At 42.7% G+C, this 16,726-nt stretch overlaps 1 protein-coding gene and 1 long non-coding RNA gene across 6 annotated transcripts in view; one reads left to right on the forward strand and one right to left on the reverse strand.

Moving 5' to 3' along the window:
- The window catches only part of LOC113928926, a 166,211-nt gene extending 153,032 nt beyond the window's left edge, over window positions 1-13,179 (reverse strand). The window contains exon 1 of the long non-coding RNA XR_003522027.2: window positions 12,984-13,179. This is a non-coding gene — a long non-coding RNA (uncharacterized LOC113928926). The remainder of the gene's footprint in view (window positions 1-12,983) is intronic.
- Window positions 1-16,726, forward strand: part of GRAMD2B (GRAM domain containing 2B) — a 122,851-nt gene that overhangs the window by 40,126 nt on the left and 65,999 nt on the right. Inside the window, exon 1 of one of the 5 annotated variants that reach the window (XM_027605248.2) lies at window positions 13,226-13,458. The exons of 3 other annotated variants lie outside the window; for them this stretch is intronic. In XM_027605248.2, the coding sequence (XP_027461049.1) occupies window positions 13,376-13,458 (83 nt within the window). In that variant the 5' untranslated portion in view covers window positions 13,226-13,375. Of the gene's footprint in view, window positions 1-13,225; window positions 13,459-16,726 lie in introns of those variants that run through there. One more of the 5 variants, XM_027605247.2, reaches the window with a different exon arrangement.

The following is a 16,726-nucleotide window of genomic DNA, read 5'->3' on the forward strand; positions in this document are numbered from 1 at the left end:
CAGAGGGAGAGAGGGAGGGGGAGAAGCAGGCTTCCCGCTGAGTGGGGAGTCCAATGCGGGGCTTGATCCCAGGACCCTGGGATCATGACCTGAGCCAAAGGCAGACGCGCTCAACGACTGAGCCATCCAGGCGTCCCAAGAGTCTCTTATGGTTAATTTCCCTCTCACCTTTTTTTCTTTTCCCCCTGCCCAAATGTTCACCTGTTTTGTTTCTTAAGTTCCACATATGAATGAAATCATATGGTATTTGTCTTTCACTGACAGACTTATTTCACTTAGCATAATACAGTCTAGCTCCATCCATGTCATTGCAAATGGCAAGATTTCATTCTTTTTGATGGCTGAGTAACAGTCCTGTGTGTGTGTGTGTGTGTGTGTGTGTGTGTGTGTGTGTGTGTGTGTGTGTGTGTGTATATACATACCACATCTACTTTATACATCAGTCGATGGACATTTAGGCTGTTTCCATAGTTTGGCTAATGTTGATGATGCTGTTATAAACATTGGAATGCATGTACCCCTTCAAATCTGTATTTTTTTATCTTTTGGGTAAACACCTAGTGGTATAATTGCAGGAACATGGGGGTAGTTCTACTTTTAACTTTTTGAGGAACCTCAATACTGTGTTCCAGAATGGCTGCCCCAGTTTGCATTCAATAGGTGCAAGAGGGTTCCCCTTTCTCCACATCCTCACCAACACCTGTTGTTTCTTGTGTTGTTAATTTTAGCCATTCTGACATGTGTGAGGTGGTATCTCATTGTGGTTTTGATTTGTATTTCCCCGATGATAAGTGATGCTGAACATCGTTTCATGTGTCTGTTAGCCATCTGGATGTCTTCTTAGGGAAAATGTCTATTCATATCTTCTGCCCATTTCTTAACTGGATTATCTGGTTTGGGGATGTTGAGTTTGGTAAGTTCTTTATAGATTTTGGATACTAACCCTTTATTAGATATGTCATTTACAAATATCTTCTCTCATTCCCTAGTCTGCCTTTTAGTTTTGTTGATTATTTCCTTCACTGTGCAGAAGGTTTTTATCTTGATAAAGTCCCAACAGTTCATTTTTGCTTTTGTTTCCCTTGCCTCCAGTGACGTGTCTAGTAAGAAGTTGCTACGGCCAAGGTCAAAGAGGTTGCTGCCTGTGTTCTCCTCTAGGATTTTAATGGTTTCCTGTCTCACATTTGGGTCTTTCATCCATTTTGAATTTTTGTGCATGGCATAAGAAAGTGGCCCAGTTTCATTCTTCTGCATGTGGTTGTCCAGTTTTCCCAACACCATTTGTTGAAGAGACTGTTTTTCCATTGGATATTCTTTCCTGCTTTGTCAGAGATTAGTTGGCCATATAGTTATGGGTCCATTTCTGGGTTTTCTATTCTGTTCCATTGATCTATGTGTCTGTTTTTGTGCCACTACCATACTGTCTTGATCACTACAGTTTCATAATGTAGCTGGAAGTCCGGAATTGTGATGCCTCCAGCTTTTTTTTTTTTTTTTTCCCAGGGTTGCTTTGGCTATTCAGGGTCTTTCGTGGTGCCATACTAATTTTAGGATTGTTTGTTCTAGGGCTGCGAAAAACTCTGGTGGTACTTTGATAGGGATTGCAATAAATGTGTAGATTGCTTTGGTTGTCTAGACATCTTAACAATGTTTGTTCTTCCAATACATGAGCATGGAATGCGTTTCCATTTCTTTGTGTCCTGAATCTTCAATTTCTTTTATAAATGTTCAATAGTTTTCAATGTACAGATCTTTTACCTCTTTGGTTAGATTTATTCCTAGGCATCTTATGGTTTTTGGTGCAATTGTAAATGGGGTCGATTCCTTCATTTCTTTTTCTGCTGCTTCGTTATTGTTATATAGAAATGCATATTTCTGTACATTAATTTTAAATCCTGTGACTTTATTGAATTCACATATTAGTTCTAGCAATTTTTGGGTGGAGTCTTTCACATTTTCTACAGAGTATCATGTCCTCTGCAAATAGCGAGAGTTTGACTTCTTCCTTGCAATTGAGATGCCTCTTATTTCTTTTTGTTGTCTGACTGCTGAAGCTAAGACTTCTAGTACTCTGTTAAGTAGTAATGATAAGAGTGGACATCGCTGTCTTATTCCTGACCTTGGAGGAAAAGCTCTCAGTTTTTCCCCATTGAGGGTGATATTAGCTGTGGGTCTTTCATATTTGGCCTTTATGATGTTGACTTATGTTCCATCTATCCCTACTTTGTTGAAGGTTTTTTTTATCAAGAATCGATGCTATTTTTTGCAACTATTGAGAGGATTATATGGTCCTTATCCTTTCTTTTGTTAATGTGGTGTATCATTGTTGATTGATTTGTGAATACTGAACCACCTGTGTAACCCAGGAATAAACCCCACTTGACTATGGTGAATAATTCTTTTAATGTATTGTTAGATCAGGTCTGCTAGTATCTTGCTGAGAATTTTTGCACCCATGTTCATCAGGGATATTGCCCTGTAATTCTTTTTAGTGGGGTGTGTGTCTGGTTTTGGAATCAAAGCAATGCTGGATTCATAGAAGGACTTTGAAAGTTTTCCTTCCATTTCTATTTTTTGGAACAGTTTGAGAAGAGTAAGTATTAACTCTTCTTGAAATGTCTGGTATAATTCCCCTGAGAGGCCATCTGGCCCTGGACTTTCGTTTGTTGGGAGATTTTTTTTTTAAAGATTTTATTTATTTGAGAGAGAGAGAGAGAGAGAGAGAGAGAGAGCACATGGCGGGGGGAGTCAGAGGGAGAAGCAGGCTCCCCACTGAGCAGGGAGCCCGATGCGGGACTCGATCCCGGGACTCCAGAATCATGACCTGAGCCGAAGGCAGTCACTTAACCAACTGAGCCACCCAGGTGCCCCTGTTGGGAGATTTTTAATTACTGATTCAATTTCTTTGCTGGTTATGGGTCTGTTCAAATTTTCTATTTCGTCCTGTTTCAGCTTTGGTAGTTTGTAGGTTCCTAGGAATTTGTCCATTTCTTCCAGATTGCACAGTTTGCTGACATACAATTCTTCATAGTATTCTCTTATAATTGTATCTATTTCTGTGGTATTGGTTGTGATCTCTCCTCCTTCATTCATGATTTTATTTAGTTGGGTGTTTCTCTTTTCTTTTTGATAAGTCTGGCTAGGAGTTTATAAATTTTATTAATTCTTTCAAAGAACCAGCTCTTAGTTTCATTGATCCATTCTAATGATTTTTTTTCTATATCGTTTATTTAGGCTCTAATCTTTATTATTTCCCTTCTTTTGCTGGCCTTAGGCTTTATTTGCTTTTCCTTTTCTAGCTCCCTTAGGTGTAAGGTTAGGCAGTGTATTTGAGACTTTTCTTACTCCTTGAGGCAGACCTGTATTGCTATATGCTTCCCTCTTAGGACCACCTTTGCTGCATCCTAAAGGTTTTGGACTGTCATGTTTTCATTTTCATTTGCTCCCATTTACTTTTTTATTTCTTCTTTAATATCCTGGTTAACCAATTCATTATTTAGTAGGATGTTCTTTAACCTCCATGTATTTGTGGTCTTTCCAAATTTTTTCTTGTATTTGACTTCAAGTTTCATAGCGTTGTGGTCTGAAAATATTTTTTTCCAACACATTTTTTCTGGTAACTTTCAGGTCAACTAGTAAAAGTTAGGAATACAATGAGTGACAGAGGGTAGTCTACTGGGCAGCAAGGCAATCAGATTCAAGAGTTTGGTTCATGCTTAATCTAAACACCTGAGCTAATACAGTATTTTAGTTTGGTCAAACTATAGATTGACTGTCAATAAGTTTTCCAAACAGGGACACCTTTAAAAGGGGACCCTACTGTAAATAAGCCATAATAGTGTGACTAAACCAGGACTCTCTCAAGCAAATGAGAATGTACAATCACCCTAGCTATCATAAGCCTTCACAAGCCTCAGCGTTCATATTGATTACCTCTTAATTCCAATGACTTCTTTACTATTAAACTAAGGCTTTTATGGTGGCAAAGACATTAGAGAGGAAAAAACCTAGGACACATGAGGGATTAAAGATGAGATCTAGCAAGTTAAACATATCAATGTCACTGATCTAAGGATGGAGCCTTAGCTTCTGATACAAGAATATCAGCTTGAAGAGGGTTGAGGACTCAGAGGGGAATAGATGTTACACCTTCTACTGCTTTAGTAATGCCTTCTTACACATGACATAATACTTCACACACTGTGGGTTATCATTAAATAATGAGGGCTGATGATCTAAGGGAGGGCAGTAGCCTCCATTTGTCAAAATATTATTCTGGTCAAGAATAACATGATGATGATAATCAATAGTTTAAATGAACTGAGTGTTTACTAGGTACCTGGCATGCTTTACTAATTCTTTTACACACATTAGCTTTCTAAATTCCCCAGCGATCCTATAACATAGATACTACTGCTATTCCTATTTCTCCTCCCAGATGAGGAAATGGAGTTTTACAGAAGGTAAGCCAGGTGTCGAAGGTGGTCAAGTGTGTATTAGGACTCTTAGATCAGTCCGGAATCTCAATCACTTGACCTCACTTCATCCCTGCCCCTCCCCTGCCGGGACTCTCTTGCCGCAGGACAAAGTCCCTGAAGGAGCTCCCACAGGGGGGTTGTTTACTGAAAGAACACCATGGACAATCCTTCAGACTCAGAAAGGGCAGAAGAACAAATACTGTAGGACCGCATGAACAGTGCAACAGAGAAACCAGGAATCAAGACCACAGCCACCAGCTCTCACCTCCTGTTTCTTTGTAGTACCTACTACTGATTTATACTTTTTTACGAAATCTGGAGGCTTGGGATTCTATAGGACCAAGCATTTCCAATGTCTGAATCTCCCTCTAATGTGTGTTTTGCTAACGAGCTTATTATTTATCTTTTTGATAAAAAGAAAAGTTGAACTTTTGTTTCTTGGACTACTACTAAAAACAGAAAATAAATTCTGATTTGAATCAGCCTGGGATCATAACACACAGGGAAACATTCTGTTTTCATCTGGTAGGCTTTTAAAGGTAGAAGCCTGTATAAAGCAGCAGAAAGCCCTATAGGAAGGAGGTAAATGCACTTAGGTTTCCCCAGTGAATAGATCTGAATAGTTACTCTTGCCTCATGAAATTTATTGAAAACTGTCATTTCGCAATAGGTACTTCCAACATTTCTGTGTAAACACTTTCTTTCCCCTTCCCTCTTTTAGTCTCTGTAAGACAGAAAGTGATACAGCTGTAACCATGAAGTATACAGCCCTTTCCTTGAGGCCAGCATTCTCTTACTTCAGTGCTGTGTTCCATTAATAGATGTACATTCCAGCACAAAGCACAGTACCTGGACCAGAGCCCAGTTCTGACTTCCAGCCTAGAGCCTTTTCAACAAGTTGCGCGGATATGTAAGGGGGCTAGGGAGGGAGTGGGTATGACTTGTGTGTGACCCAAAACAGGAGAATGTGAAGTATCCCACAGCCACCCCCGGCCCCTTCCCACCATCTGATACCCAAGTGTCTGGTCCACGTGTCTGGTTGTGATATGCAATTGTGATAGGTTTTGACTCAAGTTCTGTGTATGTACATTTTGTAAATAACCATTTACTGAACTCTTTCCCAGTGGACTATGAACTCACAGCACGTAGGTGCTTATTTATTTTTACATCTCCATCACGCAAAATATAGCTTGGCACATCAAAGGCACCAAAAAAATATTGGTTGGAAGTAAAGAAGGCAGGAAGGCAGGAAGGAAGGCAGGAAGGCAGGAGGGAAGGAAGGAATGGACAGACAGACTGCAAAATCTACCTCAAATGAAGGGTCTATTTATAAAATTCAAAAAGCAAAGTAAAGCTGTGGTTACTTGAGGGAAAAAGAAAAACTTTCTCACTTGCTTGAGGTGTTTTCAGCATTCGCTCCTCCCCTGTTCCCCTTTTGCTCTCTTTTTTGTTAAATAATTCTTAAAAAGGAATACTACTAGAAAACAAATTGGAAGAAAAGATAACAAAATGCTAATAGGAATGGTCAGAAAGGAATAATAACAAGAAAGTATGTAAAAAGGAATGAAAATCCAAAAAAAAAAAAACAACAGAAAGTACACAGTAGGTGATATAAAGAAAAAAACGTAACCTGCAGAAACTCCTTGAATAATTAAGTATTAACTGCTTCCAAACTGTGTATTAATTGCACAGTGCAGACTGCATCATCAGAACATTTCCCAGGGAGGAAAAGAGAGCACGCAAAACCTAGACGCAAGGGAAGAGAAGGGCCAGCCTTCATAAGCATGGCGTGATCATTAGTTCCCAAAACAAGGAAAGGAAGTTATTGTATGGATGTTTCTCTAAGAAAACATGAAAGATTCCCTAACTTTAAATCACTGCTTGGGGATTATAAACAGTGATTCTTGGACTTATTTTGGAGCCAGACCATCTGGGAGTCATGGGACCTCTCTGACCTGTTTGAAACACTTGCAGTCAACTATGTCCTCCCTAGAATGTGCCGAGCTCAGAGCTGCCTCAACACCTTTACCCATGCTCTCCCCACTGGCCACCAAGGTTTGCACCCAGACTTCACACGCTCCCTCCTTCCCCTCCTTCAACTCTGACACATCACCTCTCAAAGAGGCTTCCCCCGGCCTCCTGTGTAAAATAGGCCTCCCTCACTCTCCACCGTTTTCTCTTTTATTTTGTTTATATCTCCCATCTGTTGAAACTGTGTTCTTCATGTGCTTACTTTTCTCATTTTCAGTTCCTCCACTAGAATGCAAGACCCACGAACACCATGGTTTTGCCCGTATTGTTAACTTGTATATCACATGCGTTTAGAACAGTGCTGTTAGAAATGCTCATTTATTCACATCCACATTGACCAAGTATCTAAAGTCAGAGGGCCTTATCTATTATTATCTGCACTATGGTAGCCAGTCTTCAGAGACGGTCCCCAGTGAACTGTACTCCTGCTATTCACACCTTGAACGTGGGCTGGCCCTGTGGCTCACCCTTGACCATGAGAAAGCAGCAGAAGTGAAGCCACCTGACATCCAAGGTTATCACATAAGAAGCCTTGCAGATTCCCCCTTAGCATTACAGAACACGTGCTCTGGAGGAAGCCAGGCACCAAGTAAGAAGTCTAAGTATACTGAGATGGCCATGTCATATGGAAGCCCAGGCTAGCCATGTGGTGGGCCATGGAGGGGGACAAAATGCTCAGCTAGTCCCCACCTGCTCCGGCCATCCCAGCTAATGCACCAGACACGGGAGTGCCCCTGTAGCTCCCAACTGAGTCTTCAGATGGTGCTCCAACCCTGGGCACCATCTGACAGCGACTGCATGAGAGACCCCTAGTGAAGACCATCCAGCTGAGAACCCTGTCAGCCCACCATACCATGAGCGGAAATAATAAATTATTGTTTTAGGCCACAAGCTTTGAGGTAGTTAGTTATGTAGCAAAGATAACTAAAAGGGCAGCCACCAAAGATAGCTCTAGATTCGAACATTTCCTTGCCGACGGACATTATAGATGTGTCAGGGTCCTTGGGTTTTCCCTCACACACGCTCTCCAGTAAGGCATGCGTCTCTGTGATTCATGAACTTTCCTTTTGTCCTGTCCACTCTCCTACACGCCAACAACCACCCAGTTGAAGTCAGGAAAGCTGAATCTTCATCCTCAGGGGATCGCTGTCATCTTGGCCAAGCCCCTACACCCTCTGAAGCTCAGGCTTTTCTCTGAAAAATTACGGTAGATTTTATTTTTCGATTTTGTTTAGTGTGTGGCAGGCAACCCTCTCCCCCTCCCTGAAAGAGAACCCAATACAGAACACAGATACATGAGAGAGATGAAGTGGAAGTGGTCTAGCAGAGGCAAGAGAGGCCGTGTGTCTGAGTGGTGGAAAGAGGGAGGCTGGCGTCAGAAGACCTACATTCGAACACCAGCTCCTTCTCTCTCTAGTTCAAAGCACCCTGACTCCCCCAGAACCTGGTGTGAAAAGCACAATACTGGATGGTCTCAGAGGCCTCCTTACATCACATATGATCTGTGACATTAACCATGCAGAAAATAGACATCTACTTTAAAACTTCGGGACTGATTTTAATGTCTTACTTATGGGGCATCGCGTATTTCATTTTTATCTTTTTTTTTAAGATTTTATTTATTTATTTGAGAGAGAGAATGAGAGAAAGCATGACAGGGGGGAAGGTCAGAGGGAGAAGCAGACTCCCTCCTGAGCAGGGAGCCCGATGTGGGACTCGATCCCGGGACTCCATGATCATGACCTGAGCCGAAGGCAGTCGCTTAACCAACTGAGCCACCCAGGCGCCCCGGGGCATCGTGTATCTTAATTTTTAAATAATATTGGACTGTAAGAGTTTTTTATTGCTTCCTCTTTCTCACAGAACCAGATTTACACTAATGTGTGCCAACCACTACCTATCCTAGACCAGTAAGCCCTTACCACCTTGTCCATTTCTCCAAACATGGGTGCTAAGCTTGGTTGGTGCTTCATCCCTAGAGAGGAAGAGAATAGTTCAAATTTCCCCATCTGCAGTATAACCTGACTTGGGAAATACTGATTTACAACCATTCTATATAGTTTTTCTTTATATTATTTTCAAAAACCTAGAGAGTAGGAGATTCCATGCCCTACTATAGATTCCCATTACAATGTTTAATGGCTGTACTCATCAGGAAATTGCCCTTCATCTCAGTAAAGGTCCCCTTCACATAATGCTTCTCAACTTTCATTCTTAAAACTCTGTTTAGAAGTCTGAAAATCAAATTCTTCAGTGTCACTGTATGGCTCACTTCTGAACTCTGTGTTTTTCCATTTTCTCCTTTGGATATTGAACTTAAATTGAAAACAGGAATGGTCTGATGAGTGCTCATGAAATTCTTTGACTTAGGACACTGATACATCGAATATTATGCATAAATTATTACAGGTTATACCTTGATAAGAGCATCAACCACCTTCTTAAACATGTCACCAGACAACAGGCACAAAATCCCAGGTATGTGATGACACTTGATGTGTACCTATATTGGCTAATAAGTACATAGCCTGCCACGTGTTATCAATTAGGTAGTTACTTGACCCATACATTGCACCATTATCCTCACTCAAATCTCCAAGCTCATATTTGAACTCTGCCTCTGAGACTATGGACAGATGTACAGTGTATCTGATCAACGTGAAAAAGAGACCAATTTTGATCGATATTCCAAGCTGTTAGGTAGAAATCTCCTACCTCCTGAAAAGTGATGGATTAGGCATTTTCTATGGGACCTGGTTCGGTAACTGGAAAAAGTAACAGCTAGAACTCCTCCCCTAATGTTTGCCAATACTGCCTTTTAAATACTGCATTCCATTTTATTGTATAATAACCCTATGAATAATCAAATTAGGAAGCTGTTTGACAATTTAAACACAGGCAAATGTTACTAAGTAAAATAATGCAGTTTACTTGCTCCTTTTTTTTTTAAATTTTATTTATTTGACAGAGAGGGAGAGCACAAGCAGGGGAGTGGCAGGCAGAGGGAGAAGCAGACTCCCCTCTGAGCAAGCAGCCCAATGTGGGACTCAGATCCCAGAACCCTGGGATCGTGACCTCAGCTGAAGGCAGATGCTTAACGAACTGAGCCACCCAGTCACTCCCTACTTGCTCCTTTCTAATTCCTCCCCACTCTAGGAAAGGACTATGTGCTATTTTCTCCACCTGCCCCTACACCCATCCCCCTCCTCTCCTTTCTCACTTAAGACCACATTATTGTAAGTCCTCATCCCACACACTACAGAATAAGTTCTAGGGTACTCACATGCTCATTAATTGAGCTGTACGCCCATGCTGAGGAAGTTTTGAACACTTGCCCTTATTCATGCATCCAAAGGGGCCTGACTGAGGCTTCTCAAAAGGTTAAACATGTAACTACCATCTGACCAGCAATTCCACTCCTAGGTATTTACCCAAAAGAATTCAAAGCAGGGACTCAAACAGGTATCTGTACATCAATGTTCACAGCAGCGTTATTCACAAGAACCACAAGGCAGTAAACTCAGCCCAAGTGTTCATCAGCAGGTGAACGGATCAACAAATGGGGAATATACATACAATGGAATATTATCCAGCCATTAAAAAGAACGAAGTACAGAGATATGCTACAGCTTGGATGGACCTTGAAAACATTATATATAGCGATTATGAGTCAAACACAGCAGGAAAAATATTATATGACTGCACTTACATGAAGTATCCAGAACAGACAAATTCATAGACACAGAAAGGAGAATAGAGGTTACCACAGACAGGGAAGAGGGGAGGAGGGGTTACTGTTGAATGGGTATAGAGTTGATATTGGGTATGATAAGATGTTCGGGGCATAGACAGTGGTAATTGTTACACATATTGTGATTATATTTAATGCCACTGAATTGTACAGTGGCATTAACTGTACACTTAACAAAGGCTAAAATGATAAATATTATGTTATATATATTTTACTGCAATAAAAAAAAAATACTTGGGGCAAAAACTGAGCTCTCCTTGAGCTGTACCAGACACGTGAGGTTTAGGGAAAGAATCACTACCCAGAAGTTAGGAGGATGCTAACCTCACCTACATTTCAGGCCCACACCTATCCCCGAGTAGGAGGGGTAGCTAGAAAAGGGGACTGGAGGCTGAAGGTGTAATGTCCCCAGGAAAAGCCAGCTGTGGACACCTAAGAGACAGCTTTCAACCTTCAGGTCACCCAGAGCCTTCCCCACCACACCCAGCCAGGCTTCCACAGGGGTCATTGGTCAGGAGCTCCCCCCCCAAAAATAGGGGGAGGCCACCTGGATGGCACAGTCTGTTGACTTTCTTTTTTTTTCTTTTTTTTCTTAAAGATTTTATTTATTTATTTGAGAGAGAGAGAGAATGAGAGATAGAGAGCACGAGAGGGAAGAGGGTCAGAGGGAGAGGCAGACTCCCCGCCGAGCAGGGAGCCCGATGCGGGACTCGATCCTGGGACTCGATCCCGGGACTCCAGGATCATGACCTGAGCCGAAGGCAGTCGCTTAACCAACTGAGCCACCCAGGCGCCCCAGTCTGTTGACTTTCTGACTCTTGGTTTCCCCTCAGGTAGTGATCTCAGGATGGTGAGATTCAGCCCTGCCTCCAGCTCCATGGTGAGCCAGGAGTCTGCTTGAGATTCTTTACCCCTTTCCCTCTGCCCCTCCCACTCTTACCCTCTCTCTCTCTCTCTCTCTCTCTCTCTCCCCCCCGCTAAAATAAATAAACAAATCCTTTTTTCAACTAACATCTTCTTTCTTTTAATTTAAAATCAATTAACCTATAGTGTATTATTAGTTTCAGAGGTAGTTTAGTAATTCATCAGTTGCATATAACACCCAGTGCTCATTACATCGAGTGCCCTCCCTGATGCCCATCCCCCAGTTACCCCATCCCCCCACCCACCTCCCCTCCAGCAACCCTCAGTTTGTTTTCTACAGTTAAGAGTCTCTTATGGTTTGTCTCCCTCTCTGATTTCGTCTTATTTTATTTTTCCTTCCCTTCCCCTATGTTCATGTTTTGTTTCTTAAATTCCACATATGAGTGAAATCCTATATTTGTCCTTCTCTGACTGACTTATTTTGCTTAGCCTAATACCCTCTTGTTCCATCCATGTCATTGCAAATGGCAAGATTTCATTCTTTTTGATGGCTGAGTAATATTCCCCCCCCCCACTCCCTCTTCTTTATCCATTCATCTGTAGATGGACATCTGGGCTCTTTCCATAGTTTGGCTATTGTGGACATTGCTGCTATACACATTGGGGTGCATGTGTGTCAATAAACAAATCTTTAAAAAAAATAGGGGGGAGAGAGAGAGAGAGAAAGAGAGCACGCACAACCTACCAGGCCAACTCTCATGGAATTTACACAAACATTTTTCTTTTACTTTTATTTTTCAAGTGTCAAGAGAATCAATTTTGGAGCAGGCAGGCTACAAAAAGATGCTTTTGTTCTCTCAGCCTAATCATATAGCTACTAAATGCAGAGGGAAAAAAGAAAGCTTTGGATGGGAATTGATCTCCAAAATGTTTGCAATTATCTGAAAGGGTACGTGTTTTCTTTTACACACACCACACATACACACATATACATACATACACGTAAACACTATGGTTCTTTAGTCTTTGTACTTATTCTGAAATCTAAAATCAATTTTAAAAGAAAAACGAAGGACTCGCAGCCCCAGACAGAGCACAAAGTTAGTGATTTTTTCCCCCAGCCATGTCATGAGCTACTGTTGCCACTTGTCATTGTTCTGCAGCCCCAGACAGAGCACAGAGTTAGTGATTTTTTTTTCCCCCAGCCATGTCATGAGCTACTGTTGCCACTTCTTATTGTTTTAAAGTAAATGCGGGCTTCCAACAAGTAGCTTTTACATTACTCTTATTCTCAACTACTCTGTAGAGAAGTAGAAAACCACCAACACATACATTACTTGGTATAATAAGGGCATGCTTAGAATGATACCTGGAAGGTGGGAGCTCTCAAAAATCTGTGAGATAAATGATGTTTGAAATGCAAAACTTCAGACGGACTCGCCATGTCCAAACCTCACCAAACAGATGGAAGAAGAGGCATTCATTTCACTGGGCGAGGGCACAGTCCGTGCTGAGCGGCTAAGGAGGTTGTGATGAATGCCTCCCCAGCCCCACCCCGCCCCCGCCCGGGGAAGGGTTAACCAGACAACCACTAGGGACAACCACGTCTCACTACCTTTGTCACTGAACCGATCTATTGTTGAAGCCCCGATGGAGCAGTCCCCAGTGAGGCAACATCCTGTTTGAATCATTTAGGCCGGGCCCCAGGCCAGCCCACACAGCGCATCAGTGTGAGAGAGCGCCTCGCTCAGTCGTAACCATTTCCTGGCGCTACAGCCAGGCCAACCCGTTTCTCAAACACTACCCCCCCCCCCCCCGCCCCCCGGTTACAGTCGGGGAGGGCAAACGGCCCCACTTACCAGGAGGCTAAATCTACGGAGCCTAGTTAGGCCACTGTTTCACCTGCGTGGCCAATTAGCTTCCCTCCCCGAGCCAGACTAGTTCAACAGGTTTCCTCGCACGCGGCCGGGGCCTCCCGGGTTGGGGCAGGAGCCCGTCACTTGGCTTCGGCCCGCCCCTTCCCTCCCTGGCTCGCACGCCGGCGCCGACCAATCGCCGCGGGCCGGACGTGTCCAGGTTGGCTGCCCCGCCGGGCCGCGCCGCGCCGCGCCGGGCCGGCCTGGATGCGCCGAGCGCCTGAGCGCGCGCGGGGAGGGCGCGGGGAAGGCGCGGTTCGCAGGGCCTGCGCGCCGGGCGCTGGCAGCCGCTGGGAGCGGGGGACGCCTGAAGGTGCCCTCCGCACGCGGCCCCGATGACCGAACTCCAGCAAGATGTGGAAGACACAAAGCCTGCCAAAGTGCTCGCGAAGAGAGAGAGCAAAGTTGGCGCAGCCCAGTAAGTATTCTCCGCGGGGACCTAGCCCCGGTGGCGGAGAGCGCGCAGCCCAAACGCCTCTGCCAGGGACTGCTTTGGAGTGGAACTTGAGCGTGGACAGACGGCCCTGTGGCTGGAATTCTTTCGGGGGCGCCCGGTCGCTTTTTTTTTTTTTTTTTTCCTCTCTCTCTCCGATGCTGTGTCGGAGGAAAAGGCACGGCAGCCTTTTAGGAATGTACTGCAGCTTGCAGTCCGGTGGGGATGTGAAGGATTGGAGCTTTATCATTCCCAAGGGAGGTCTGGGGCAGGCGGTCAGATCTCTGAGGCAGGTCAGGAAACAGCGCTAAGGTTTATTTCTGTTGCCCTACTTCTTCGTGACGTGTGTGAAGATGAAGTTGTCTCCTAGATGGCATCTGGTCGTTACCTGACCGGTGATGTGTGTTTTGTCATTTGATTCAGAGCTTCAGGGTGTCTTTCTCCCATCCCCTTCACTGTTGCCCCTCAAGAGAGGGGGAAAAGTGGTGGAAAACATGAAATACGCTTTATCTTTCCCCTTAAAGACTGACTTTGCTTGGGAACTTGATACAAACTTGTTAAGCACTTTTTTTTTGAGAGAGAGAGAGAGGGTGTAGGAGTGGGGTGGGGGATCACAATGAATATATAATAATATAAAACACTTCAAATATTGGGTTGTGACTGTCCTCTTAAAAGATTCATGTTCATAATAGGATTTGCGTATTGTTGGGCCTATAAACTCTTCTGGTTTCAGAAACTGAAAACTGAAATATTTGGATCACAAGGATTAGCTTCCTGTAATAAAACTTATTTATCTTCCCCGTACTACTTTTTTTTTAATCCCAAAGTGGTATTTCCATGATTGTTATTCCCAGACGTTCTTGTTTGAAACAGGAAAAGAATCTTTCAGCATTTGCTTTTTTTCTATATACTGTAACTTTAAGTGGTACTAAGATAAATATATAAATTGTTAAGATGAATAAATAAGCCCAATTTTTTGTTGTTGTTGTTACCAACCTGTTGGGGGTACCTAAAAAATAGTTAAAATTCTATCTGCTTCATTTCAACATGTACTCATTTTTTGTGACACAGCCTGGTTCCACTTAAAGTCTGGTGTTTACAAAAGCATCTTCCATCTGCGTATCAGAGTTTGGGCTGAAGTTTTGGAAGAATAGCTTTTATTAGCTGCTTTGATTTATTATTTCAGAGCCTTTGGTCATATTCTCTTCCAGTGTCCGCTTTCCTTGGCTACCCTTTCTTCTGCCCCTCAAGCTTTGTCAACTGAAGCTGATACTCTTTCCTCTTCAATGATAGATAACACATGATTGAGGGAAAAAATCCCGTAGGTATAACCCTCACAAAATGTTTTTGTTTTCTTAGCCCCAAATAAAATCCTAACTCTATTCTAATCATTCAAGCCCAAGAAGAAGGTAAACTAGCAAAGGACATCTATCTCCTTTGCACATTCTTTTATAAGCTTCTCTTAAAAAGAGGCATTGTGGCATTCTTAAGCAGCCTTGATAGACATTTGAGGTGACAGGAGTGTTAAGGGGCACAAACAAGGCTGGAGCCCAGGACTGTGAAGCCCTAGTCCAGAAGTCAGCCCCAGGCAGTGTTAAGTTCCAGTTACACAAAGCAGAATGATTCAAGTATACCCAACAGCTCCTAAGTGTTTACATCTTCACATTCCCAATAGTCTGCTCAGTTAAGGAGATCATGTTTTAGTAGATGGAGAAAGTCTGTTATCTGTTTAGATGAATTCTCGTAACTTAAAACTCTTCAGACGTTGGCAAAATAATTTTATAGGAGATAATCATAACCATATTAAAGCGGAAGACCCCAAAGAGCCAGACCTTCGTTCGGAACACCTAGTTTGACAAATTCATTTTAGTTCAACAAATATTGGGATACCTACTATGGGCTCCATAATGGTGGGGAATACAGAATGAAGGTGATGTGGTATCTGCCATTCTGGAACCCAAGAGCCGTGTTGAGGAGAGACGTACATATATGGATAAATAGATCTGTATCCATATATATCTATTACTGCGGGTCAGAGGACATTGGTGTCCGTGGCCATATTAAACCCATTAAACAAGATACCACTATAAAAGGTTTGGCCTGTAACTGAATCCTCTCCACAGTTAGGATGTTTGCCCATTTGGCAATCTTTAGTAAATTTTTCTTGGTTTATGGAGATTTTGTTTGTTTTGTTTTGTTTGTTACAAAGTGGTAATTTGCTGGCCTGCTCAAGTCACTTCTGAGTCAGTCGAAGACTTTAGACACTCTCTACTTCCTGAGCTTTTGAACTCTTGCTATGGTAACAGAGTAGGACTGATTTTAAGAGGGAGGTAGATACATTATCAGTGTTATATGTTTTGTGATAATTGCATGTTCAAAATCATTTGAGGAGCACAATTTTGATGCTTAGAAACCCAGTCTAACTTCTTTGTTTTGAACTTTGTAACTTTAATTATCACTAAGCTCAGAGTCTTTGGGAGTCCAAGGGTCCCTAGGGACATTTTCTTCTCAAGTGTTAGAATGGCTTGCTCTTCCTACACAGCCCTCATCACCTAGAACGCAGACTCGTAATTAATCATAGCTGGCTTTTACTGAGAATCCTCGCTTTACTGAAAGGCAGTGTGCTCAACACTTAACGTTCATTTTCGTACAGGATTAGGCAGATACTGTCATCTCCATTTTACAAATAAGAACATGGAAGGTCTGAGAAGTTAAGGAACTAGGCAGAGACCCAGTGAATATAGGACAGCTCAAATTCAAGGCCGGGACTGCTTGCTTCAGAGCCTGAACCTGAATACTTTATCCCTACTTCTGTACTCCACAATCTATGATGGTCCTCCCGACCTCCTCTCCTGTGCCAGGAAGGTCAGACCTTTCATGATCTGAGCACACTTAAACCATTTCAACCTCAATCTTAATATTAGCATGCACATCTTTTATAGCTAAACAATTGCACTAGCGGCCCTCTACTTAGGAGGTTAGGACGCAGAAGAATAAGGAACAGGTATGCCAAATGTACTTCTGAGTAAGGTTCCCTTATTCTCTCCTTCTCACCTCTGTACCTTTGCTCAAGCAATTCCCTCTCTTCTTTATCTCAGTGTACTTCTACAAATCAACTCAAAATTAGCTTCCTTTAAAGTCTTTCCTTGTCACTGGCCATACTTAGCTCTTCCTTATCTGGGCTCACCTTGCATGTATGTGATCGATCCCAGAGAATTTAGCTGCCACTATCATTGCTGTTAATTAACAGTAA

Source organism: Zalophus californianus, chromosome 5, assembly GCF_009762305.2.
Source record: "Zalophus californianus isolate mZalCal1 chromosome 5, mZalCal1.pri.v2, whole genome shotgun sequence".
NCBI classification, from domain to species: Eukaryota; Metazoa; Chordata; class Mammalia; order Carnivora; family Otariidae; genus Zalophus; species Zalophus californianus.